Source organism: Brassica rapa, chromosome A04, assembly GCF_000309985.2.
Source record: "Brassica rapa cultivar Chiifu-401-42 chromosome A04, CAAS_Brap_v3.01, whole genome shotgun sequence".
Lineage (NCBI taxonomy): Eukaryota > Viridiplantae > Streptophyta > Magnoliopsida > Brassicales > Brassicaceae > Brassica > Brassica rapa.
The window spans coordinates 13,335,407-13,361,513 of NC_024798.2; the positions used below are offsets into that span (position 1 = coordinate 13,335,407).

The 26,107-nt window shown below is 35.4% G+C and overlaps 4 protein-coding genes across 8 annotated transcripts; all 4 read right to left on the bottom strand.

The window, feature by feature from the left end:
* Positions 1–583: 583 nt before the first annotated feature.
* LOC103864493 (lysM domain receptor-like kinase 4) lies at positions 584–8,649 on the bottom strand. The gene is made up of 2 exons (XM_009142245.3): positions 5,938–8,649; positions 584–3,937 (listed from the first exon to the last, which is right to left on the bottom strand). Exon 1 carries the CDS (start codon positions 7,996–7,998, stop codon positions 6,070–6,072), a length of 1,929 nt encoding a protein of 642 aa, XP_009140493.1. The 5' UTR covers positions 7,999–8,649; the 3' UTR covers positions 584–3,937; positions 5,938–6,069.
* A 255-nt stretch (positions 8,650–8,904) lies between these two features.
* Positions 8,905–10,270, bottom strand: LOC103249148 (E3 ubiquitin-protein ligase RNF185). Of its 5 annotated transcripts, none has more exons than XM_009142247.3 (2): positions 10,184–10,270; positions 8,905–9,861 (listed from the first exon to the last, which is right to left on the bottom strand). In XM_009142247.3, the coding sequence occupies exon 2, from the start codon at positions 9,843–9,845 to the stop codon at positions 9,162–9,164; it is 684 nt and encodes a 227-aa protein (XP_009140495.1). In that variant the 5' UTR covers positions 9,846–9,861; positions 10,184–10,270; the 3' UTR covers positions 8,905–9,161.
* Positions 10,271–11,036: 766 nt separating this feature from the next.
* On the bottom strand, positions 11,037–13,154 carry LOC103864494 (calcium uniporter protein 2, mitochondrial). Its single transcript, XM_009142248.3, has 2 exons — positions 12,575–13,154; positions 11,037–11,796 (listed from the first exon to the last, which is right to left on the bottom strand). Exons 1-2 carry the CDS (start codon positions 13,094–13,096, stop codon positions 11,338–11,340), a joined length of 981 nt encoding a protein of 326 aa, XP_009140496.1. The 5' UTR covers positions 13,097–13,154; the 3' UTR covers positions 11,037–11,337.
* A 2,508-nt stretch (positions 13,155–15,662) lies between these two features.
* LOC103864632 (ankyrin repeat-containing protein At5g02620-like) lies at positions 15,663–21,225 on the bottom strand. Its single transcript, XM_033289575.1, has 3 exons — positions 20,717–21,225; positions 20,149–20,585; positions 15,663–19,520 (listed from the first exon to the last, which is right to left on the bottom strand). The coding sequence occupies exons 1-3, from the start codon at positions 21,147–21,149 to the stop codon at positions 18,522–18,524; spliced, it is 1,869 nt and encodes a 622-aa protein (XP_033145466.1). The 5' UTR covers positions 21,150–21,225; the 3' UTR covers positions 15,663–18,521.
* Between the last annotated feature and the right edge of the window lie 4,882 nt (positions 21,226–26,107).

Genomic DNA, 26,107 nt, shown 5'->3' on the forward strand with positions numbered 1-26,107 from the left:
AGGATTATTTTTACTTGTTTTGCTTGAAAAGGAGTATCCTTTGTAGATCTGATGTATGGTATCATAAGTACGTTATAATACTCGAATTAGGTACAAATACAATGGACAAAACTAATCGACAAGGGACAGAAAATACCTGATTATTTAAGTATACGTATATTATACTTCTATGGTTATATTTAAAAAAAAAGAAATGACTAAGCAAAATACTTGTAACGTAAAGTACGTTGGTATACTAACATAAGATTTAGCAATATATAAAACTGATTGTTAATGTTATTTTATAGTATGATTTAGTCTGTTAATATATTACAGTAAGATCTTTCTCAAGTAAACATGAAATATAAAATAACATGATTTTAGTCTGTTATTATATTGCAGCAAGATCTTTCTCAAGCAAACATGAAATATACTAAGGGTTGGAAGGATGGTATAGTAGATATAAAAAAATGCCTTGTTTACTATTTCTATTTTACGTAGAATAATGGAGTTTATATGAAGGTGTCTAAGGGTTTATAAATATTTACTCAATTAATTTATAAGTTACACGAAATATATTCATCACAATCATTTTCCTTTTATCTTTTTGTTTTTTGTTTGTTTTGTTTTGTTGATTTTAGATTTTATTTATGATGTATTTTAAATAAATCAGTGTAAAATAGCTAACCACGTACACTAAAATGTGTGTTGTAAATTTTGAATATATATATAGATATTATACCAAATAATTATCTAAAATTTTCTAGTTGCATAAATATTTATTTTAAAGAAAAATTGTGAATGATATAGAGTGAAGATCTATCTTGCTTAGGTGAAATATGACAAAAGATGTCAAAAGTTATTTTAGAAAATAAATTGAGAACATATTTCATTCAACTCATTGGGGCAGAAATATCACATATATAAATGTGTATTATTGTCTTCTAAATATTATCTCGCTAGTCAAAGTCGTTTCTGAAATTTATAAAGCTTGGAACGGTTACTATATAAATACTAGATGATTTATACATATATGTTTTGAGAACTTTGAGAGACCGGATAATCCATTTTTTTGACAAATATAATCCATACTCTTTCCGTTCCCGAAAGTAAAATTTTCTAAAGTTTATTCTTGTTCCAAATAAATAGATTTTTTATATTTTTAAAGTACTTTTGTATTTTTTTTAGAAACATTAATTGTGAATATTTGAATTGATTAAATTTTATTGGTGGATAATTATTTTAAAGTGTATTGAAAAATAAATTTTAAATTAAATTGCAAACATTTATTGTATTCTTAATAAACGTGAAAACTCTAAAAAAACTTATTTTCGCGAACGGAGGGAGTATATATTAAGCACTACATTTTTTAGGACAAATGCGAATGTTTTCATTCGACTGTCTCGTCTTGATAACCGGTTCTGCCGCTAGCAAGCTACTATGTTTTACCATTACTCTTCACTTTAATATTGTGCCGCTAGCAAGCTATGTATTACCAATTTACCATTACTCTTCACTTTAATACTTTTGAGAAAATTACAATAATTATTATTAACGAGAATAATATTAAACGCCGTGTGTATAATGCAATGTTTTTTTATGTGGATGACTCGATGCTGGCTCATGTCTATCACTAATAAAAGTGGTCCTAGGAACACAAAACATAAACTCAATTTAAATAGGGTCCTTGTGGCAAAGCCTGGATGGTCATATCCACGTGGGATATGTGGTCCATGTCCATATCAACGTGTCTTAAATCGCCACGTGTTCTGACAACCAATCATACAGCCTGTTCCTGTATCATCCTAGTTTCGAACTTCAAGTCATTTCGACCATTCTCTCTCTTTTCTTTCCCCTAATTTTTATGCATTTCAATCAAGGGATATAACTTTAGGAAATATATTTCAAAACTAAACTGAAAAACGCAAATCATTTCTGAATTTACTAAATAGAATAATTCGCGGTTAAAAGGTTTGTAGAGTTTATGATTAAAATTTAGACCACTGTTACAATTTTTAAAATATATAAATTTAATTTTACAAAATATTTTTTTTGTTTCATATTGTTGGAAAAATTATTTTCAGATACTTAATATTTAAAAATATATATTCAAAATGATGGATAATTTACAAATTATTTTCAGTATATATTTTGTATTAATATAAACTGATTATTAATTTTAAAACAATTCATATTTTAAAATTTCAAAAAACTTGCCACCTTGACGTTTGTGAGCAATATATGAAACAAACAAAAAATGATTTTCAAAATTTGGAGCTAATTTGTTTTTTAAACGTGAGATTCGTTTTCCAGTGACCTCCAAATTGTTACCATTTTAAAAGAATTGTTCTTTTTTTACAACAAACTATTGTTCTATTACTCAAATTTGAAGTGGTCTGGATAACCAGCCCGGAATAGTACAACTAATAAAGCAAAGTTCTTTATAAAAGGACCTCGCCGTCCTAGCTAAAGAATATAAAATCTTATTTTGCACTCTTGGAATATGAGAGATCTTGAAATTCGAGAAACATATCATCATAATCTTTATCATCTCTAATTTTGTTGCAAAGCTCGACTAAGCTTGAGGCTCTTTTATCATTGCAATCAAATCCTTGCAACCAGATCATTGCAATCTGATCCTTGCAATCCGTCCATGACCCATCAATCATACATACGTTGCCCAAGCTTAAGATTTGGGATTTTTCAATACTGCATCTGGTGGAGGTGGAGGTCGAGTTATCATCTCGTTTGCGTTGGACCAAGCTTGACATTCACTCTCTGCATATCAGACTAGTTCCAAAAGATCCATATCTATCCCTCTAAAGAATTTATCATTCCTAGCATTTCAGATGTAACATATTATTCAGATGTATGATATTATTCAGGGATAAGGATCACTATCTAATTTTGGTTCAACAATGCTATTCTTTCTCTAGGAAAGGTAGTCCATGTTGGCATAAATACTCGGTAGAGGAAAGATGTTGGGGCTAGATGGTGTCGCTGAAAGAGACCATCTTTGTAAAGCTGACGTATATTCAAAAATGGCATGAGTAACTGATTCTTCTGGTTTACCACATCTTGGACAATAATCATCACATCTCATATTACGGCGTGTCAGATTCCTCGTTACTGCCACATGTCGTGTTATCAGCTGCCATATAAAATGACATCTTCTGAGGTGCTTTTATTTTCAAGCAAAGACTTGAAGCTTGGTTATACTTGGCTCCATGAACTTCGTCTCTTCTTCCTTTTGCAACACATTAATAGTCAGATTTAACTGTGTATTGTCCACTCCTCGTGTAATTTCAGCCAAATGTATCACGACGATGAAATGAACTTATGGCCAAACTCTTTATTAGAGGTATATCTTTTTGAACAACATAATTATCCAGTAATTCAACAGTCCCATTTCTTCAAATCCCCGTTGATCAGATCACTGATTCGCATTCGCGGGTGCAAGAATGGAGCTAAAGATCTAGCCGGCCTAGTTGGTGAGGTTGAGATCTAAAGATCCTCCCACACATTGACCTCATATTCCGAACGAATTTTTTATCTGATTCCCGAAAACAGTAATTTTTATGCAGCTGAAATACTAGTCCACACATAAGATGGACTATCTACTGAATATATCCGCAAAGACGAGCTCCCACGGTGATATTCACATAGAAGAATTGTTTTAACAACAAAAAATATCTATGTTGTATATTTTTCATCAACTGATGGTAATACTTACAAGCATTGCCAAATTATTTTAAAGATTTAACCTATTGAAAATCAACTAATTATCCAACACTTAAAACCATTACAATTTTTAGTAAACAATATAATGTTTTATCCTTTTATTACATTTTTATTCAGCATTTTTCGTAATATTTTTTTTTAATTTACAGCCTTTTATAAGATTATTAAAATTCTGCTATTTACAAAATTCATTAACCCAAAGTGTAGCCAACCAAATCTAAACTATTAAAACTGAAGTACAATTTAGAATTAACCCTAGCTTTTCCCTAATATTTACAACAAAATGCCATTCTATTTAAACCAAAAATTAACTTTGGGGCTGGCGTACCCGATTACATATGCATGAAACTCAATTTCTATTATGTGGGCCGATATATTACCTATCTTACAATGCAAACAGATTCATACCAGTCCTTAGACCATATGCACATAAGAATGACCCATACAAGTTGAACCGGTATTCAATATATAATTTAGAATATTCATTCAATCATATACGTATATTTGAAATCCTGAACCTTCTTTTAACATGCAATCGTAATTTAGCATATTGATGCAAACATATACGTCTATAATAAAGAAGACATCATGTCATGATTCGTTCATTGTGTATTAAAATCATACGGTTTAAGTTAAATAACCGGTTCTGTATTTGTATCACCTATAAGGAAATTTTTAAAGTAGCCCAAAATATTAACTAATGAACCGAAAATCTAGCAAGAATATAAACAATATTTAGGTGCTACATAACTACTTGCCACCGTTGTAAAAAAAGGTATTTGCCACAATCAAATATGTAACAAATTAGTTTCGTAAATATAGTCAATCAATTGAAAATAAGATCTGCTGCATCTTATATTTGATACTCATAATAAAGATAGATTTCCGGATATGAACTAATTACTAAAAACATCCTAACTTTAAGATAACCACTACTCCTAATTGATATGAGATATTTTTAGCGTGATACACAATCCTTTTCCCCTTGCATTAGTATGTGTTATGAAAGTTAAACGCAATACACGAATATTCACACATATTTTAAAAGGAATATACTAATTTATTTGCCCTATAATCTCGCCTAAATCTAGCATAATTAAGTATGATATTAAATGTAATCGCTATTTAATATCAAAATACTTGCATATATATATATATACTGTATATACCTCTCTTCATGTTAACTCAATTCACAATCAGATTCTAAGAACACCCATAAAAATGGCAATCCAAAAAGATGTTACACTACTTAAAGATGTAAAACCGTATAAAACTGGTTGGCTAATCCACGTGAAACTCCTTCACTCGTGGAAGTAAAACACAAGTTATGGAGGGGAGTCACTTGAATGTATTCTTGCTGACATAAGTTACTTCTCTGTATATAAATACACTTTGCTTCTCTATATATAAATGCCCATTACTTCTCTACACTACGAATAGTTTTGGACTTAAATGCAAACTGTTTTGATTTTTGTTGGAGATGTGATAATATGGTCAATTTCTTGATTGGTATGTTCTTTAATTGATGCACAACGATTCTCAAAATGTTGTCTAAATTTACTGTTTTTTTTTTGTTCAAGTCTAAATGTACTCTATATAATTATATTCAAGCGAATTATTAATGTGCAACAATCAGTCATATGTTCGGGCCTGAAATATGGCATTTGCTTTTATGCGCCTACGCAACCTTAATTGAATCATTGCAGATTTAACCTACACAAGAAGTGGATTGAACTTTTGGAATTCATGAATACATATATTTACGTGAACTACTTATTGTCTACCAGTTGCATAGACCAATTTTTTTGTTAAATATTCTCCATCTAAATATTCAAAGTCAAATCAATTTTTATGTTAACTTTATTTGACATATATTATTCAAATTCATATTGAATATATTAATTTTACATTTAGATTTTGTGAAAATTATAGTATATATGAATTTTAAAATTTTAAAATAATATAATTGGGTTATTTGAATCCAATGAAACCCGCAAAGATCCGAACCAAACCTGGACCAAAATTTATAAATATTTGAATAGGTTTGAAATCTTCAAACTAAAAAACCTGAAATCCAGATGATCCGAACTCAAATGAGTACCAGAATCCGAATGTCTGTTAACATTGTATACATGCATTTAAAAAAGATAACAAATCATATTTTATTTATAAAAAATAAACCAAACATCCGCGCGGGCGCGCGGGTCAAAGTCTAGTTCATACTTAAAACCCAGTCAACATTTTTCTGACCAAATCCAACACAAGAACATAAGCTTCTAAAAACAAACAAAAAGAAAAATCATTTTGGTTAACATGCAGCCTAAAAGGCTAATAAAACATAATGGGCCTTTAGTAAGACGATTCCCAGCTTTTCGAAGCCGTCAAGATCTTGGACAAAGACAAAACAATCTCATCCATTGATGGACGATTCAAATGATCTCTCTTCAAACAATCCATCACCAATCTCACCACAAAACTCACTAACCCTTCAGGCAAGAAGCTTCCACTAACCAAAAACTCCTCCAAATCATTACCTCCATCGATCTCTTTCTTCAACTCAGAAGCTTCCTTACCAGTAACAATCTCCAAGACCACAACACCAAAAGCATAAACATCAAGCTTGGTCGACACCAACCCATGTTCCAAATACTCAGGAGCTAAATACCCTCTCGTCCCTTCCACATGCTTGGTCAACACGTAATCTCCATCTCTCTCCGTAGACCTAGCTAACCCTAAGTTACCAATTTTTCCTCGAAACTCGGAGTCAAGAAAGATGTTCCCGCTCGTTAAATCCCTGTGGACGTAAGGAGGGTCTGCGAAGTTGTGTAGATAGTTAAGCCCCGTTGCTATATCCAAAGCGATTTGCAATCTCTGAGTCAAGCTCAAGAGAGACGACTTCGCGTAGATCCAATCACTTAAGGTTCCGTTAGAAGCGTGTTCATAGACTAAGTACCAGTCTCCTTCGTGGAAACAGAAACCAGAGAGACGGATGATGTTGAAATGGTTTAGCTTCGAGAGTAAGTTGATCTCTTGCGATGCGTTTCCTTCCATCTTCTTGATCATTGCACCGTCGCCGTTGATTTTACCGATGTACCCTGATCCTCCCATAGAACTGGAAGATGTGAAGTCGCTCGTCGCGGATTGCAGCTCGTGGAACTTGTAAACCTTTAAGGTGTCAACCACCATGCCTGATAAGCCATCTAGCGGATCGAAGTCAGATTCTTGATAGGAGTTTGATGTTTTCTTGGCCGTGAAGCTATCGAGATTGTCTGGTTCTTGTTTCTTTCTTGAAACCTTCTTAAGCATACAGAACATCGCTGCTCCAATTAAACTCAAAACCAAAGCTCCCCCTAGGATTCCGACAAGAACATAAACCCATGTTCTCTTCTGTTTCTTACCATTTGGTGAAACCGGAGGAGGAGGTGGAGACGGAGGTGGAGGAGGAGGAGTCATGGAGTTGAGATTTGAAGGAGGGTTCTGTAATGGAACAAGAAGAGTGGTGAAAGGGAAAACTCCAGCATCGTCAAAAGACATTTGATTAGCTTCTAAAGTCTTACTCGTCTCGACGCCGAATCTCTGGCTGATGACATCCACCGTGTCTCCGAACACCACGGTGTAGCTGGCGAGATAGTTGACGCCATCTTCACTAACTTGTTTAGCCGTGGGACACGCGCAACGGAGAGGAACAAGGATCCTCATACCGGGAAACAGAGACTGAGAGGAAGCATTGTTCTGTCTCTCCAAGGCTTGACACGTCGAAAGACCCTGGAGAGTGTCGTTCGCTACGCGGAAGTACGAGTCGCCTTGTCGGATTGTGTAAGTGAGATTGGACTGGGAGTAGTTGCCTGAGCAGGAGCAAGTTAGAGGGATGATGACTTGTTGATCGGTGGAGAAGGTTGTTGCTGCGTTGTTGAGGGAAGAGAGGAGAGAGGGGTCGACGGAGAAGAGGGAAGAGATGGAGGTGACGGTGGAGAAAGGAGGAGTTGACCTGAAAATGACGTAGGTGAGGCAGGTTCTGTTGAGGCCGTTGCAAGAGTAGCCGAAGACAGAGGTTGAGTTATCGGTGACGGAGCAGTCGGTGGTTGATGTTCCGACATAAGGCTGTTGAGCGGTTGCTAAGGAGAGACATTGGAGAAGGATGATGAAGAAGAAGATCATCGTTTTGATTCTGCAAGATCTCGCTGCGAAGGCTAATAGTTGGATATAAAGGAAACGTGTGGGAAAAGTCAACGGTTTGTTGAATGTCAAAAGAAGGAAAGTGGGAAATGGTCTCTTCATGGAGCTGATTGAATATTTTTTTTGTCTCGTTACATGATTAGAATAATAGAATGGATAACAGTTTGTTATATAAATTTACTATATCTTTGCCATTGATTTTTTTTCTTTAGTCGCCAAAGACGACATAAGGGATGACACAAGGATTTTTTTTTTTTTTTGTTTCTCTTCTGGTTTCCGACAGTAACTAATCGGTTCTGTCTCGTTGCTCATAATTTTAGCTGAAACAGAATGTTGACTAACGAATTAAAGCCTAGTGGCTTATACAATGGTTAGTTTTTCCTCTTTCCGTGATTAACACCGACGCAAATTTTCAACCTTGAAAAGATGGTTATGATCTTATCCACAACTGCTAGTTGTGAAGACAACTTCGGTGGGAAAAAGGCAACCAGAGATCGGCCGGAGTCAACCTACCAAGATCAAGAACTGGATATCGACTTGTCTTTTAAATGTATGAAACATATTATTTCTATTTTGTATCTATGATAATTTTAGGACAGAGATAGCAAATGATCGTGTATCTTGTAACTTCATTCTTATGTTGAGTCTAATACAATACTTTACTCTTACGAAGTTATAACTCTAGGTCCCAGCACTTTTTAAACTACACCACAACAACCATAACCAAATCATTGTGTTCTTGTCTGCACAATCAATGGAACATCACTAAGGCTTGCAGATTAAAAACTAGTTCTACAAATAGTTAAACAATTTTTCCGGATTCTTGAAATCAGATCATACCGCACTGCGTTGCATCTACTACGCATGATTAGTGAATGATTAGGACTGGTATTAGTAGAAGATTAATGATTTATTGAAAGCTTCAAAAGAGGCTAGTTCTAAGGCATGGAAGAGTAAGTGATGTTTATCAGTGAGTACTACAGCAGAAATACATTCAACCTTAAATCATAATATGCAATAGTTATTTTCCACACCAACTAGTTCTCATAAGATGCAGATACAACGTCAAAAGCAAATAAGATTAAAAAACGAGAGTTGTGTATAGAAGATCCAAGTAATCTTCTTCAAATAGCAAAAAACAAACGTAGGAAAAGCAGACACATACTCAGGCTATTACCGTAACGTATATACAAGACATTGTTCAAACCAAGTAAGAGAGTTTGCAACTATCATACCTGGATAATAAAAAAAAAACCAAACTGTTTTCACAATAAAAGGAAGAAGAACACGCAGATTCCAACGACAATGAGGATATTCTTCAGAGCTGCATCGCTTGGGTGCCCTCCACCAGGCGCCGTCGGTTCATTGTTACCACCAGGAACTCCACGGAAACCGTTATGGTAACCACCAAAAGGGTAACCCGGCGCGGTGCCATAGAGCGCCGCGTCAGGAAACCCATGGAACTGAAAGTTAAACAAAGAAGGCAACAACCCACCAACCCCAAAGCTGAAGTTCCCAATCCTGGTAGTCGCCATGGGCATAAACCCACCCATCAAACCAATCCCGTAGTTGAAAAAGTTACTCGCCGCGTCGTTCTGAGGCTGCTGAGGAGGAGGAGAGGCCGTCTCGGGTCTCTGACCAGCTGGTCGGTTCGGAATCCGCATTCCGGGGTAGCGTTTGGTTCTCGGGTCAGTTTGGTTCTTGCCGCGGCCGTAGAGAGGGACGAGCTTGTCGTCTTGGACGAGAGCTTTGCAGACAGGGCATTCTTGGGAGTGAGAGTGGTGGTGAAGCCAACGGTACAAGCAAGGCCAGCAGAAGAGGTGGCCGCAGAGAGTGACGATGGGGTCTTGAGCTAACTCGAAGCAGATGTTGCATTCGAAGTCGTGATCTGGTTCGTTTGAGCCGTTGGTGTCGGAGTAAGAGGTGCTTGTTGACTCTCCCTTCTCCATCTATTTGGATCTGTTACTGCAAAAAACAAATCAAATCAAAATTAAACCTAGAAATTATAATTAGAATCAATTGAAAGCCCTGGGACAAACCCTGAAACCAAAACCCTAAATTTTCTATCTCCGATTTAGAGATCTGGCGATTATATTTGATAAAGATAAATAGATCTAAATCTATCCGATTAGATCAAAATTAAGAGGAAACTTACATGAAAATAACAAGACAAGGAACAGGAAGACAAGAAATTCGCTAGACAGAAGAGATTCGAACGAGAGTAAAGAGGAGACATGACATCGTGAGAAAACAGAATCCTTACAGAAAACGAAAATAGTGTGTGTACCTTGAGAGAGGGAGAGAGAACGTTCGAGGCTATTTCTTAATTTTTAGTTTTTATATTTGTTTTTCCCTTTTCTATATTTTGATTTATTATATGGCCCAACTACTAGAAATCTCTTTCATAAACGGCGATTTATTTTATTTTTAATTAAAATTATCAACCCTAAACAAGTGAACAAAGCAATCGGAAAAATTACAATCTCTCACGACGAGAACAAAAGTCTAGTTTTTTTTTTTTTGCGGACAAAAAAAAAGTCTACTTATTTAGGTATTGTTAGGAAACATTTTTAGTAGCTGTATAATGTTGTTTTGCATAATTATTCTTAATAAAATGTACTATTTTAGTTTATATTTAAAAAATATATTCCTATACATTAAAAGAGAAGTCACTTTAGTGATTTCTGCTGACATAGCATTGTATTGTATATGTTTCGTAATTCTTTATTTTAGGTGAATAATATTATTTTTTCATAAATAATAAACAAACATTTATGTAGACATATTAAAAGAAAATATAATAAAAATGTTTATCGGTATGAAGATTGAAGGATGAGAAATTGCAACCGGATTACCATTTACATTTGGATTTATGGTTTACTATATTAATGCTATGTCAGCAGAAATCACTTCATTTTTTTGCTCTAAAAAACAGTGATGTATATGTATATGGTAATTAGTAAATAATAATTAGTAAACCATAAATCCAAATGTAAATGGTAATCCAGTTGCAATTTCTCATACCGATAAACATTTTTTCTTCATTGAGAAATTATTTGCGTTTTGTGGCAGGCTACTGGCTTCCCTACAAGACTCAGATTTTCATTGACAGTCTCTTCAGATTTCTGGTTACGGCAAGGTTAGGATTAAGTTTAATTTAATTTGTGGAAATATGAATACATTTTTTTAGTATACATTAAGAACACTTATTTACAAGATGTTTACACATAAGATTGATCATAATGAAAACATTGAAACATGACTCTTCCCTGATGTTACAAAAGCCGCAAACATTTTTTCTTTTTTTGGAAAACTGAAAACTTGAGAACTTCATCTACCTTTATCTTTTTTTTGTTCTCCCTTATCTTGGTAGGATTCTTCAAGTTGGGAAAAATCAGACACCATTTGTGACAACAACATTGAATCTACAAAATTCAAAATTTAACTCCCGGCAGTTCCAAGAATCTTGGAAACACGATCTGAAGACTTAGGGCAAAACAGCTTCTTCAGTTCTTGATACCTCTCAACATCAAACTCATCAAGACTCATCAGTTTCCTCTGTTTAGCCTCGAACCTGCTTTGGTAAAACCCTTCAAAAGAAGGCTCTTTCGACGTCCTGAGGAAGAAAGCGTACCCAGCCATAAAGTACATGGACGTGACATAGAAACAGATTGGCTCCATCACGTCCCACGAGAGTTCCCAAAACGTTAGCCTCATGAACCCTGCGGTCTGTAGTATCAAGTAACCAAGACCAGCCCAGAGCTCTCTCCGCACCAAAGAGTGCGCTTTCACATCGATCACTGCCTTAACTGCCTCGAGCTCTTTCAACTCGATCCTTCGTGGGTCGTTTGGGTTATGAATCTTTGGCAAAGGAAGCAAGCCTTCAATGGATTTCGTAACCTGATCAGAAACAAGGACGAAAAACAGAAAACGTCTGGGTAAAACAAGACCTCCACCTACTTCATTAGGACACAATTAGCACTCCAAAACAGACACAAAAAAAAACACAAAACAAGCAATCCTTAAATTGATTTTGTGACCTGATCAGACACAAGGGAAAAAGAAAAAAAAACGAAAATTTCTGGGTGAAAGAAGACTTCTAACACCTTCTTTGGGACACACTTTGCACTCTAACACACACACAATAAACTTATGGTCAGTTAATCCACACAAGAAGATCTTGAACACTACTGCCCAGAGAACACTAGTCTCTACACAAAAAACCTACCCCATGATATGGTCTATAAAGATTTCAACTTTCATTATCCTAACACCCCCAAAACCTGTTAGCAAACGATACTAAAGCTTCCCAACTCTCTCTCTCTCTCTCTTAGTTTTCATTTTGGGTTATGTATCAATGGTTTTGTTTAGGGAAGGGACGGAAAGAAAAGCTATGGTGGTCTCTGTAGAAACTGTTCTTCTTCATCACCACGTCAAACTTGGGAACCTCCAACGTGATACTCTGGTTTTGAGTTGTCCTGTTGAATTGGGATCAAAAGAAAGAGATACAACAACCCATGAAAAAAGGTATCAGTTTTCGGTATCTTCAAGATCAAAAATCGAAAGAAGAAAACCTAATTCATGTTTTTTTTTTCAGAGAGCCTTAACCTCTCCCAATCAGTTCAAGCAGCTGCACACTCAGAGATTCATTTCACAGGTAACAAGATGAGGAAAGTACCTGATCTGGTCTAAGACAAACGGAACCTCCCAAAACGATGACGTTTGCTGAATCATCAAGCATCGTCGCTATTCTAGCTCCGTCCTCCGGATCCGACGAAGCTTCACAGCAAACGCTAGCAAACTCCGAATACGTCATCCAGCTTCTCCCCCTCTCTCTAAGCTTCGTCTTCACCATCTCCATCTGCGCCGCTCTCAGAACTTTCTTCGTATCCTCCACCGTCAAACTCGCCGTCTCCCTCATCGGCGGAGCGATCCCGTCTAATCGGATTCGATCCTTGCTACCGTCGATTTCGCGGAGCTTCTCGATCAAGCTCTCTCCCACCGGCATCTGCATCATCTCCGGCCTAATCACGGCGGTGTTGTGGAAGAACCGCCGCGAGATCCCGGAGTCTCCGGGCTCCGGGGCGATTCTGGTTCGCACGGATACCGACGAGGAAGATGTGCGGCAATTCGTTAGACTCTGCGACGATTGGTTCGAGATGTTGAAGATACGCTTCGATAAAAGCTTCCTCATCGCCATTGATGAACAGAGAGGAGAGAAATATCAGATATAAAAATAAATATTTAATTTAATGAAATATAAACAGAGAGACTAAAAGGGTTTATATAGTAATTTAAATTCCTAAAATAAAAACATAGAAAAAGACTCGTACACGTCAGCGTATATCAGGACGTACACGAGATATTCATTAATACGAATTACAACCCAACTTCTCGGGAGAGATGTGGAGATGGTGATAGTTACTAGCCGTACACGTGTTAAGATTGGTCGTCGTGATAGCTTGCGGTGGTATTACTGCCGTCCGATCATATAAATTAATAATTGTTTTAGAGCCTAAAATTTGTTCGCAACGGCAAGAAGAATTAGGAAAACACAAGTCTTTTTTACGTGTACGCAAACGTGGATCCACGTGTTTTTCCTGTTTTTATTAATTCGTTTTACCTAACTAATTTTTATTACTAGTTTTTTTTGTTAAAACTAATTTACTAGGTTATTTTTTTTAATTAGTATTGTTTTGAAACTTTATCTTTTTTCATATAAATATATGTTTTTAGAGATACCTTTTTAAACAAACTTTATACAATCATGACAAATTAAATAGATAAATATGAGGAATAGTAATTGTGGTTTCCGTATTCCAATGGTTGAGGAGCATAAGATAGAGGTAAAATATGCCCAAGTGGGACAGATAGACAAGTGGGTTAGTTAAAATAATTAGTCACTAGATTATTCATTTTATAAATATATAACAGATATCATCGCAAAAATTTCAAAGATATAATTTACATTTTATTGTTATATATTGTGTAAATCTATAATTTTATTGGTTATGTTTATTATTCGATATTAATAATGTATAATGATTTGTTTTATACATTTAACTTTATTATTAATTGTTATCATATATTAATATATTTTCGAGTTTGGTAAAATAAATTCATAGTATGAAATAAACAAATTGAAAATCACCTTCATTTTTTCTAATTTTTACAGACTGAATACAATACATTTTAAAATTTTATTTAGTTATACTATAGAACTAATATTTTCTTAGCATAATTTATATTTCTATGTTATTTATTTTAGTATATTATGAGTTTTTATAAGTAAATATATTATAATAATACTATATTATTAATTATGAAATCAATCGCTGCATTAATTTAAAAATATTTTAAAATTTTATTAAGATTTTGTTAGATTTTTTCCAACATATTTTGTTATAAGTAAAAATAAAATTTAAATTTACAGTTAAAATTTATTTATTAATATCTATATAATTTATAAGATTTTTTAGAAATGTTATATATTAAATAGATTAACTTAAACAATCAAATAGATGTAATTGATGAAATAGACCTAGTATGAATTTTTATGGTATTTCTTTTAATAAAGAAGATATAGAATATAATTATAAAATTTGAAAAATAGCATACATTTTTATTTTATTTTGTTTTATAATAATCTTATTTAAATTAATGTATAATAGTATATATTATTAATTACGAAATTAATTAATGGTATTAATTTAAATAAAATATTTTAAATTTTTAGAAAAATTTGGTTAGATTTTTTTTCAACATTTTGTTATAACTAAAAATCAAATTTAAATTTACATTTAAAATTGATTTATTATTAATATCTTTATATATTTAATAAATTAATGTAAATAATTAAATAAATGTAATAAATGAAATGGACCTAATAAAGCTAGTATGACTTTTTTATGGTAGATAAAAATGATACTTCTCTTTTAATAGAGAAGATTTGAGATCTTTATTTACAATATACTAGCTGGCAAAGATTTTTTCTTTTGAAAATTATATATCTGCGTTTTTAGAAAATAATGTGATATTGTTGATAACAAATATATGCGAAATACAGTATTATCAAAGAAAAGAACATACTATTGTGTTAAAACTTGATTTAATAATTCTATCACAGTAAATATAAAGCTATATATAAAAGAGAAAAAGACCAAAATAGCACTAAATCAAGTTTTTGTTCCCAAACTAGCACTCAAGGCTAAAAGTCACAAAAATAGCACTCAAGGGGTGGGGTTTAGGGTTTAGAATTTAGAGTTTAGGGTTTAGAGTTTAGGTTTTAGGGTTTAGAGTTGAGAAGTGAGGTTTTGGGATAAGATTTCAAATTTTGAAAAATAAAAAAATTTAAATTTTTCAAAAGATTAAATGCTATTTTGGTCATTTTAGTTTTTGAGTGCTATTTTTATGATATAAACTTAGAAATGTGCTATTTTGGAGATTTGCCCTATATAAAACTACAGCCCATTTCAATTAAGCCCATAATTTATATTTTTGGCATATGGTCTGAAGCTTTAATAAGTCCCGAAAGTTAGTGGGTTATTCCAACCTAGTGAAAATGACAGCTATATGGTAAAATTATTAGAGTATCAGCAAGTCACACACACACATGGATAACATTACCCCACCATTAGAACATAATGCAAAAATTTTAGCTAGTTTCTTGCTATTAAAATATAAAAAAAATTAAAAAATGAAAGAAAAATAAAATATGTCTCTTAAATTATTTAAGAGATGTCTCTTACATCTTTTAACTTAGTCTCTAATTTTTTCTCCACATATTTTTTTGTGAATAATTTATTTTATTTTATTAAAATAAATTTTAATTATATAATTATTTTATTAATAAAAGTTATTTAAGAAACTCTGTCTCTTACACTAGTGATCATGCTCTTAAGAACTTATCGGAGGTGACGACAAGCAGATGTCCGCTTAGTTTGGCAAAAGAAAAAAAAATCCATGATACGATTAACAAGTAATTAATTAGTGATACGATTACAAATCCATTATTGGCTAATGGTGATGCCAGCAAATGGCAGTTGCTAATTGAATAATAAACCCATTTAGTGCTGATTTGACAAATAATGATACGATAACAAATCCATTATTGTAGTCTTATGTGCAACCGGATATCTGGGCTAACTTTCATTTTCATTATAAAGATTTGGATGTTTTATGTTTATGAAAAACTAGAATACATAACATTTTTGAGATAGGCAAAATATCGGTGAAATTTTATGTGTTCTGTTATCCATTTTGATTCAGTTTGAATAGTATACTAGATCTGGTCCCGCCCGACCGGGCGGGTGTTTTTTTTCTGTTTACGTAATGCAATTAAAAAATTTTACACCATTATATAATGTATCAAAATTTTAATACAAATAATGACAAAAATACATCACATAATACAAATATTGCTGTAACATAATTTGATCACACGGTGGCAACAAAATTGATCATACTGTGATAAGGTAATTTAATTTGGGCCACATTTCTATTGAAAATCATTAAAATATGATGAAATAAAGAATTATGAGTTAGTATGATATATGAAATAGATAAATAAAGTATAATTTTTTTACGGAAATTAATTTATTCAAAGGCTATGAATAAAATCATCATCCTCCAACAAAATCATCATCCTCTTGATTGATATCACGATGTATGTTTGTTGTTGTTTCCTCGTTTCCATTAGATAAAGAATGTGAAATATTTGTAATACCATCCAAGACAGAACGTGGGGGCTTTCTTCTTGTTCAAAAAAGGATGATTTTGTTTTTCATAATCATATATTTTTAACTTTTGAAAATTTGATAAATTTAATTGTTTATACTTATTAAGTTATAGATTCATATGTTTTTCAGGTTTGATTTCGGTGTGTCTTGTTCAATATGATTAGCCATCATTTTTAAACTATGAGATTGTGTTTTTCTTTTATTGTATTTTTATTTAGTTTATTTGGTAAATTAAATAGTAAAGTATCGGAGGTTTAAGTATATTTGGGGTTTTATTAAATTATATTATAAATATTTTATTTTAAAGTTGAATATAAAGTTCAAATATTTTATTGAAATTTTTGAAAACAAATACATTATTTAGACAAACCAAAAATAATAATGAAACTAAGTTACAAAAAAACATTCAAAAATAGGAAGAGATGATTTTGTTCAAAGTCTATTTTATTAAAATTCAAAAAAAACATACAAATATTATAAAACTAACAGTTTCATCAGCTAAAACCATTTCTAATGTTTCATCAGCGTAAGTGGTAAAAGAATATGTAGAATGGGTTTGTATCGGGTAGAATATATAGTAGAGGGACAATACCCTAGTTGAGAATAAATATCTTTGCTTATTTTGCAAGGTATATTAGGCGAAATAAATGAAAAGAATATTTTGTTGATTCTGTTTATTGTTTTCGAAACTATGGTAAAATCTTAATGGTTATGATTTAAAATAGGAAATGATAAGATCTTGTGCTTGTTCCGCAAGTGTGTGGGTCAAATTTTTTAACGCAATACAAAACCCTAAAGTTGAGGAAATATCTTAACCACCCTCGCAAGGCATCTCTTGTTTGCATTAATATGTAGAATATTTTGTTTATTGTGTGTTATTGTGAAACCAACAAAATAGGAAAGAGTAAGATTATATTGGTGAAATTCGAATATTGCGTTTATTTTAGTAGTTATGGATCAAATTTTATATATATCTTCTTTGTTCCGAAATTGAAGGGAAAATCTTGTTTAGAAACAAATTAGTAGATTCTGCAAATGTTTCTATTTTTTTTTTCGAAGTCTAAGTAGAAGATTGTTGGGGGCGGAGGGAAAAAGATTTTCGATTCAAAAATATTAGATTTTAATTAATAATAATGATTATTAATTATTTGGACATATAGAAGTCAGTGGAATATTTCAATATAATAAGGTGGTTACAAATAAGCTGCAGACACCACCGTGAAATAAAGTGAAATGAAATTGTTCAAACTTCAAACTCATATGAAAATCATTGTTAGTTTTTATTAGTTTAATTTCTTATAAAGCTTATATAATTTGATGTTCGTACAGGTTACGTAAGCTAAGGATCGGACTCATATAATAAGCAATATTACAGTGTCGATATTGCAGGGGAATTATTTATGCTTGTTCTTTTATTTAATAATATGTAGTTGTTTGAGTTATTAATAATATGTTTCTTTATTTTGTAGTTTGTTTGAGTTATTTTAGGAAAACAATTAATATGTTGAAAAGACAATCATTTTTAATGTAAGATTAATTTAATTCTCAATGGCATTTGACTGTAAATATTATGTAACTTTTAGGGTTATTTTCTAAGTGTACTTCTGTTTTAATAAAGTATATATATATTCATTAATTTTATGGATCATAGAAAATGTTAATAATATACTGTTAGGACAAAATAGTGTAAAGTTTTTCGTGATACTAAGAAACAGAAAACAAATCAATCAAAAAAGATATCTAAAAAAAAAAAATTTATATTTTTATTATTAAAATTTTTGATTTTTTGTTTTAGGCATGGCTCAAAACCACCTGGTTGGAATTTATTAATCAGCTTGCGGAGATTTCGATCGCAGGTGGTGCCGTAGTGGGAATGTTCCCAGAGAGTCAATAGGTGAAATAGCCCGAATTTTCCGAGGCAGCTAAATCAGAGTTGGTCCTCGCAAAAGAAGACGCTTTGGAATGATCTGGGCTGGTGACCCTGGTCCTCCTTGAAATGGGAGGTATATCTCTTACACGCCATTTTTGCATAAAATAAACCGGTATATCTCCCACACGGTTCATCTTTTTAAACCAATGACTGATTGTCTCTACTCCGAGATAGGAAAAGAGAACCATCAAAGACCCACCAGCAATGGAGACAATGGCCGGAAATAACCATCTTGTTCCACGCAAAAGTGGTATGGTCACCCAAGACGCCGCAACATAAGCAGTTGCCATGAACCCTACAGAAACCCACATCATCCTGTGGGTGATTACCAGTAATCTCTTCAAGGGTTTCCTCTTGTAAGGTATTATGCTAACGAGAAGAATAACAATGCACAATGAGGTGAAGAGTGCGATATTGTTGCATATTGCAAAAACCTTAAACGGTGTCGTGTTGCCTACGATGGATTTCCCTCTCCATGGCCCATCATCGTAGACGCCGCCAGGAGGGTTAATCCCACCCGCATAAGAAACTGAAGCAATCAGAACTGCCACTATAGCAATCGTATTTCTTGCATTTTGTAATGCTTCTATATGCATCTCACGTTCCAAGCTTCTACGATCTCTTTCAACCGCCCCTTTCTTGTTTCGTTTTATATGTGCTATCTTTGATGTGTTCGTTTCGATTAACCTAAGCAACCGTATTACCTCGTTCTCTTTTAAGCTTCCAGGGATATCTAAAGATTTAACGCCTTCTTGAGATCCTTTATTGTATGGATTAGAGTGCTCACCTTGTTCCTCAATGCTCTGATCAGAATCCAGCTTGGTATCCAACCTCAGCAAGGTTGATAATAACTCAAAGTCTTCGGCTTCTTGAAGGAGAAGGTCGAAAGCTGTAAAACCCATATTGTTCTTACAGTTGATATCTATTATCTTCTTACCAACAATGTATCGTAGCAGCTACAATTTGTTCAATAAGAAATATGTCAGAGCAGACACCATGAATACAAGAAATTATATATGAGGCAAATTTGATTTTGTTTTTCATTTTCTTCGGTATAGCTAACATGATAAATAAGGGTTTGACTGGTCTACCGCAGTGCTTGCGTATATAAGCTGAAACAAGATTTAGTGATTTTTACTTTTATTATAAAATTGACAACCGCATAGAAAACTACTCACCGGCTGTGTAGCACGGGGACGTCTATTTAGATGCCGTACCGGTACCGGAAACGTTTCGGGGACGGGTACTTCACGGGGACAGCACTGGTACGGCTTGGGGACGGTTAGAGAACTTAGTTATGAATAAGACTAGTTTTCACGGGACCTAATGCTTGTGTAATTGTCTTTTAACTGTCACTATTATCTTGCTTCTAATTTTAGTTGGCAAAATAGACATATTATAGTAAATTATATTTAATTATGTTAGATTTGCTGTATAAATTTGTTTTTTTTATAAATATTTTATGTTTTTTACTAATATATATTTGCCGTACCCGTACCCATAATTTTTAAATTTTGCCGTTTTCCGTTCCCGCTTCCGTCCCCGTTTCTGTCCCCGTATCCGTCCCGGTGCATCATAGCTCACCGGAGCACCACAAGACATGGAAACCGCGATATGTAAGACCGTATTGCCATTAACATCTACTTGCCGCATAAGTTTTTGGTTGTTAATGCTCAGTCTCTCTGCCATGAAAATGAAGGCATCTACGTTTTTGTTTCGTGCAGCGAGATGAAAGACAGTCTCCTTCGATCGCGTGAGAGAGCTGAAGGACAATGGAGCCTTTTCCAGGAACTCTTCTAGGACAACAACCGGGCCTCTCAGGACCGCCAGATGCAAAGGCGATAAACCGTTGGTGTTATGAGCTTTTTCTAATCCTTGATCGAGCCCTAGTAATATACTTATCAGTTCAAGGTTTCTTCTATCACACGCGTGATGCAATAGCGTCGTTAGCGAGTCTTCCACAACCCACGCTAATTCCCTAGCTAGGTATGGGAATCTCTCCAGCACTATCCTTGTAACAACTGACAATGGTCCGAATACAACAGTGGGCCAGTGAGTTTATATATACAAAGATCACAAAAATGTTTTTTTTTAAATTTAAAAAAAGGCTTTTTAGATAACAAAAAATGTTGAGCACAAGAAAGAAACTTACATGTTGATCCACTTGATATGGAAAATTTGAGTTCATCGAGGCTGACAGAATGTGTCTTTTCCGCAAATAATCTGGCAGACTCCGTGGAAATGCTGCGGCAAACAAAATGGAGGGGTGTTTGGCAGCTGTTGTTCCGTGCGGAACACGTTTCCGATCCAAACTCTAACAACGTCCTAACTGTGTTCACTTCTCCGAGGAGAGCAGCGAGATGCAACGGTGTGTTTCCGTGTGCGTTGCGGGAAGAGATGAGGGAAGGTTTGAGCTCAATAATCTTGGAGACAAGTTCTCCATGCCCATGCTTCGCAGCCATGTGCAACACCGTGCTGTTGTCTTGGTCCACGTTTCTCTCTTCCAGCCACGATTCTTTCTCTTCCACCAACCCCAGAAAAGCTGGAATGTCGTTCTGAATGATCGCTTTGAAGATGGGCTGCATCTTTCCTCAAGAACACTTGCTAGCTAAAGCAAAAGTTTAATCAGCGAGGGAGGTCCCGAGTGTGGTTATTCTCTTTATAGCGTATTAGATATATCATATATATTTACGATAATGTTAAGTTTCCAATTACTTAGGATATAGAATCTCCTAGGATATATCGTTACTTGGGATGAAAGCTATCTCTTATGAGACCATCCCATATATATATGTATGTGATTTACCCTATTAATGATATCACGACAGAGAGCTTTACATGGTATCAGAGCCTCCCTTTTGGCCTGTAAATTTTTCAAAGCTCTCATAAAGAAATAAAACAGGACGATGTCAGGCGACTCCGGCAAAGAAATCGCAGTTAGCGATCGAAGCTTGATTTCTCCTTATTATCTACATGCCTCTGATCACACAGGGCAGGTACAGACTCCGTTTTTATTAAACGGATCAAACTATGAACGTTGGTCAAAATTGATGACCAATTCTCTTAGAACGAAGAGGAAACTAGGGTTCATCAATGGAACTCTAAAAAGACCAAAAGAAGAAGATGAAGCTGAACGGTGGGATATGGTAAACGCCATGATCATCGGATGGATATACAGCAGCATCGAACCAAACCTACGGACCTCAATCTCTCTCGTCTCAGATGTTTCTGTGATGTGGTCAGACTTGAAAGCAAGATTCTCCACCGGAGATGATACTCGCGTACATCAATTACGAGCTGATATCTCAGCATGTAAACAGGATGGACAAACGGTGGAGGTGTATTACGGGAAGCTGAAGGTATTATGGGATGATCTGTCTGGTTTTGACGGGTCTTTCAACTGTTGCTGCGGGCAAGATAGGTGCGAATCAATGGTAAAATTCCGTAAAACACAAGAAAAGATCTTAATGCATCAGTTCCTTATGGGACTTGATAAGAGTAGATTTGGCACAGCAAGATCAAACCTGCTCAGTCGTCTTGGCGAATATAACATGGAGAGCGTTTACTCACTGATCACGCAAGAGGAGAGACATCTGGCAGTTACTCAAGAAAAACCTGAAACTGGTGGAGTAGTTGGTTTCTCTGCTACGGCTGCAGCTGCAAGACAGAATCAGTCAGTGACATGCTCACATTGTGGGAAAACGGGTCACGAAAAACATCAATGTTACAAGATCATAGGATATCCTGAATGGTTTGGAGAGCCAACAACATCCACTGGTCGTGGTTCAAGTGGACGTGGGAGAGGTTCTAACAGAGGCAGAGGAAGAGGTCGCGGCGGACCGTCTGCAAATCAAGCAGAAGTAGTTCGACAACAACAGCCATCACAAACAGTCATTAACGATCCTGCAACCTCAGAAACAGGAATTCCGCAACTCACACAGAGTCAATGGATCTCCATAGCAAACTTTGTTAACCAGAAGCAAACTCAAGAGAAACTCTCTGGTAAGAAACAAAAACTCATTCTTTATGGGACACACAGCAAGTATGATTTGATCATAGATTCTGGAGCGTCGCACCATATGACCGGTGACATCAATCTATTAACGAACCTCAAATCGATCAACGCGGTTGCAATCTCTCTGCCTAATGGTGGAGTAACTTGGGGAACACGTCATGGAACTTTGAATCTTGATGGAAAGCTTATTCTAAATAACGTGCTCTACGCACCACAGCTTTCTGTTACTTTGATCTCTGTATCGCAGTTGCTTAATGAAATTGCAAGCATTGTCATATTTACTAAACAGTTTTGTGTGATACAGGACCTAGCTTCGAGGACTTTGATTGGTGCGGGTGAAGAGCGCGGAGGGGTTTATCATCTTACTGGTTCAGTTCTTCCTCAAGTAAACCACACCAGCAAGAAGGATATCAGAAATTTATGGCATCGACGTTTGGGACATCCGTCGTCGAAAGTGTTGTCTTTTCTATCAGATTTAGGAAAATTTTCTTCAAGCAATAGTGATTTAGATGTGCTTTGTGATACTTGCAATCGTGCAAAACAAACTCGTGTAACCTTTCAAGAGAGTTCTAATAAAGCAGATGATTTGTTTTCATTGATTCACTGCGACGTATGGGGGCCTTATAGAGAAAAATCTTCATGTGGAGCATCATATTTCTTAACCGTTGTGGACGATTTTTCAAGAGCTCTCTGGACTTTCTTGCTTCTCGAGAAATCTGAAGTAGGAAATGTCTTGAAAAATTTCTTCGCTCTTGTAGATCGTCAATTCAACAAGAAAGTGAAAATCATACGAACTGACAATGGAACAGAGTTCACATGTCTCCAGAAGTATTTTGATTCACAAGGGATCGTACATCAAACTTCGTGTGTGGCAACTCCACAACAAAACGGACGCGTGGAACGCAAGCATCGCCATATTCTTAACATAGCCAGATCACTGCTAATGGAAGCTAATCTTCCCATTCGTTTTTGGGGTGAAAGTATTTTAACAGCTACCCATCTTATCAACAGGACGCCTTCTCTTCTACTGAAAGGCAAGTCTCCATTTGAAATATTATCGAAACGATCTCCAGCATATCAAGATCTTCGGACGTTTGGATGTTTGTGTTACGCTAGAAAAGTTCGTCGTTCTACTGACAAGTTTGAAGATCGTGGAACTCGGTGTATCTTCCTAGGGTACCCGTACGGCAAGAAAGGCTGGCTCGTATTTGACCTTCAGAGTGAGCAAACATTTGTATCTCGCGATGTCATATTCCATGAAGATGTGTTTCCATATTCAGAGCTGCATCCTGAGCTTGTAGCTCCTACTCCACAACCTCAGCCGGTGTTCTTTGACGAGATCATATCACCTCACATATCCGCTCCGGTTGCTAGCGCACAAGAGGTAGCTCCAGTTTCTGCTGAGACAGGGGGAGAATCTGCATCCCCACTCGCAGACGAATTTCCTACACCTCCCGTAGACCCTACCGAACCAGAAACTAATAGTCAAGAAGAACAGAGCACATCACAGGAAGTGCTTGGTCGGGGTCATCGAAAATCAAAACCATCGGTTCTACTAAAAGACTATGTGACGAACTCTGCAACAATACATGATAAACCCCCTCGAGCTCCACCAACATCACATCATAGCTCCTCTAGTAAGTGTCTTTATCCACTAACTGATTATGTATCTTGTGATATTTTTTCTCCTTCGCAGAAAGCCTTTCTTGCGGCTGTGTTTAAATCAAAGGAACCTACTAGTTTCAAAGAGGCAATGCTTCAAAAAGTTTGGAGAGAGGCGGTAGGGTCTGAAATTACAGCACTAGAAGACCAGCATACTTGGGATGTGACCACTCTTCCTCCAGGAAAGCATGCTCTAGGATGTAAGTGGGTTTTCAAGATCAAATATAACTCCGACGGCACCATTGAGCGTTTCAAAGCTCGCTTAGTCACTTATGGAAATCAGCAGCAAGAGGGCGAAGACTTCAATGAAACATTCGCTCCTGTAGTTAAATTAACTACTGTACGAGTTCTACTCAAACTGGCTGCCACAGAAAATTGGAACTTGTATCAGATGGACGTCCACAATGCATTCTTGCATGGGGACTTAGACGAAGAAGTATATATGAGACTACCACCAGGGTTCTCATCTACTCAGAAGAATGCTGTTTGCAAACTTCGAAAGTCACTCTACGGTCTTAGGCAAGCACCAAGGTGCTGGTTTGCCAAGCTCTCTCAAGCCCTCATTAAATTTGGTTTCATCCAGAATCGCAAAGACTACTCTCTGTTCTCCTACGTCAACGGGAATACAAAGCTCTATGTTCTGGTTTATGTGGACGATCTGGTAATTGGAGGCAACAATGAAGCCTTTACTGCAAAATTCAAAGCCTACTTAAGTCAGTGCTTCCGCATGAAGGACCTTGGTGTTCTTAAATATTTTTTGGGATTAGAGGTATCTCGTGCAAATAGTGGCATTTATCTTTCACAAAGAAAATATGCTCTGGATATTATTTCAGAATGTGGTTTGTCTGGTTCAAAACCGTTTGACACGCCTGTTGAACAGAATCACACGCTTGGACTAGAGGTTGGTGAATATCACACAAATCCAGCTCAATATCGAAGGTTGGTTGGTCGTCTTGTGTATCTTGTTATCACACGACCAGAACTAAGTTATGCGGTTCACTTGCTAGCACAATTTATGGCTAAGCCACGCAAGAAACACTGGGAAGCAGCTGTTCGAGTGGTTCGCTACTTAAAAGGATGTCCAGGTCAGGGTCTCTTCTTGGATTCACAACCATCTCTGAAGCTTGCGATTTATTGTGACGCTGACTGGTCGGGATGTCCACGAACAAGAAGATCTCTCACCGGTTTCGTCATCTTCCTTGGTGACACACCAATTTCTTGGAAGACAAAGAAACAACCTACTGTTTCGAGATCATCTGCAGAGGCTGAATATCGAGCAATGTCTTACACCTACTCTGAGGTACAATGGCTGTTAGAGCTTCTTACAGCGTTTGGTATTACACAAACAGAGTCGATACCAATGTACTGTGACAACAAGGCTGCTTTGCATATTGCAACAAATCCAGTGTTCCATGAGCGCACCAAACATATTGAATCAGACTGTCATATCATCCGAGATGCAGTTAAGGATAAAGTCATTTCAACACGACATGTTAGTTCTCAAAATCAGATCGCAGATTTTCTCACTAAAGCTCTTGGACGGCGTCAGTTCAATTATCTACTGTGCAAGATGGGAGTTCGAGATCTACACTCTCCATCTTGAGGGGGAGTATTAGATATATCATATATATTTACGATAATGTTAAGTTTCCAATTACTTAGGATATAGAATCTCCTAGGATATATCGTTACTTGGGATGAAAGCTATCTCTTATGAGACCATCCCATATATATATGTATGTGATTTACCCTATTAATGATATCACGACAGAGAGCTTTACATAGCGACTTAGCATAGACTATAAGAGAGTTGACGCTTACAATAACAAAAATACATAAATTCGAATTGTCATTTAGTTTTGGCTT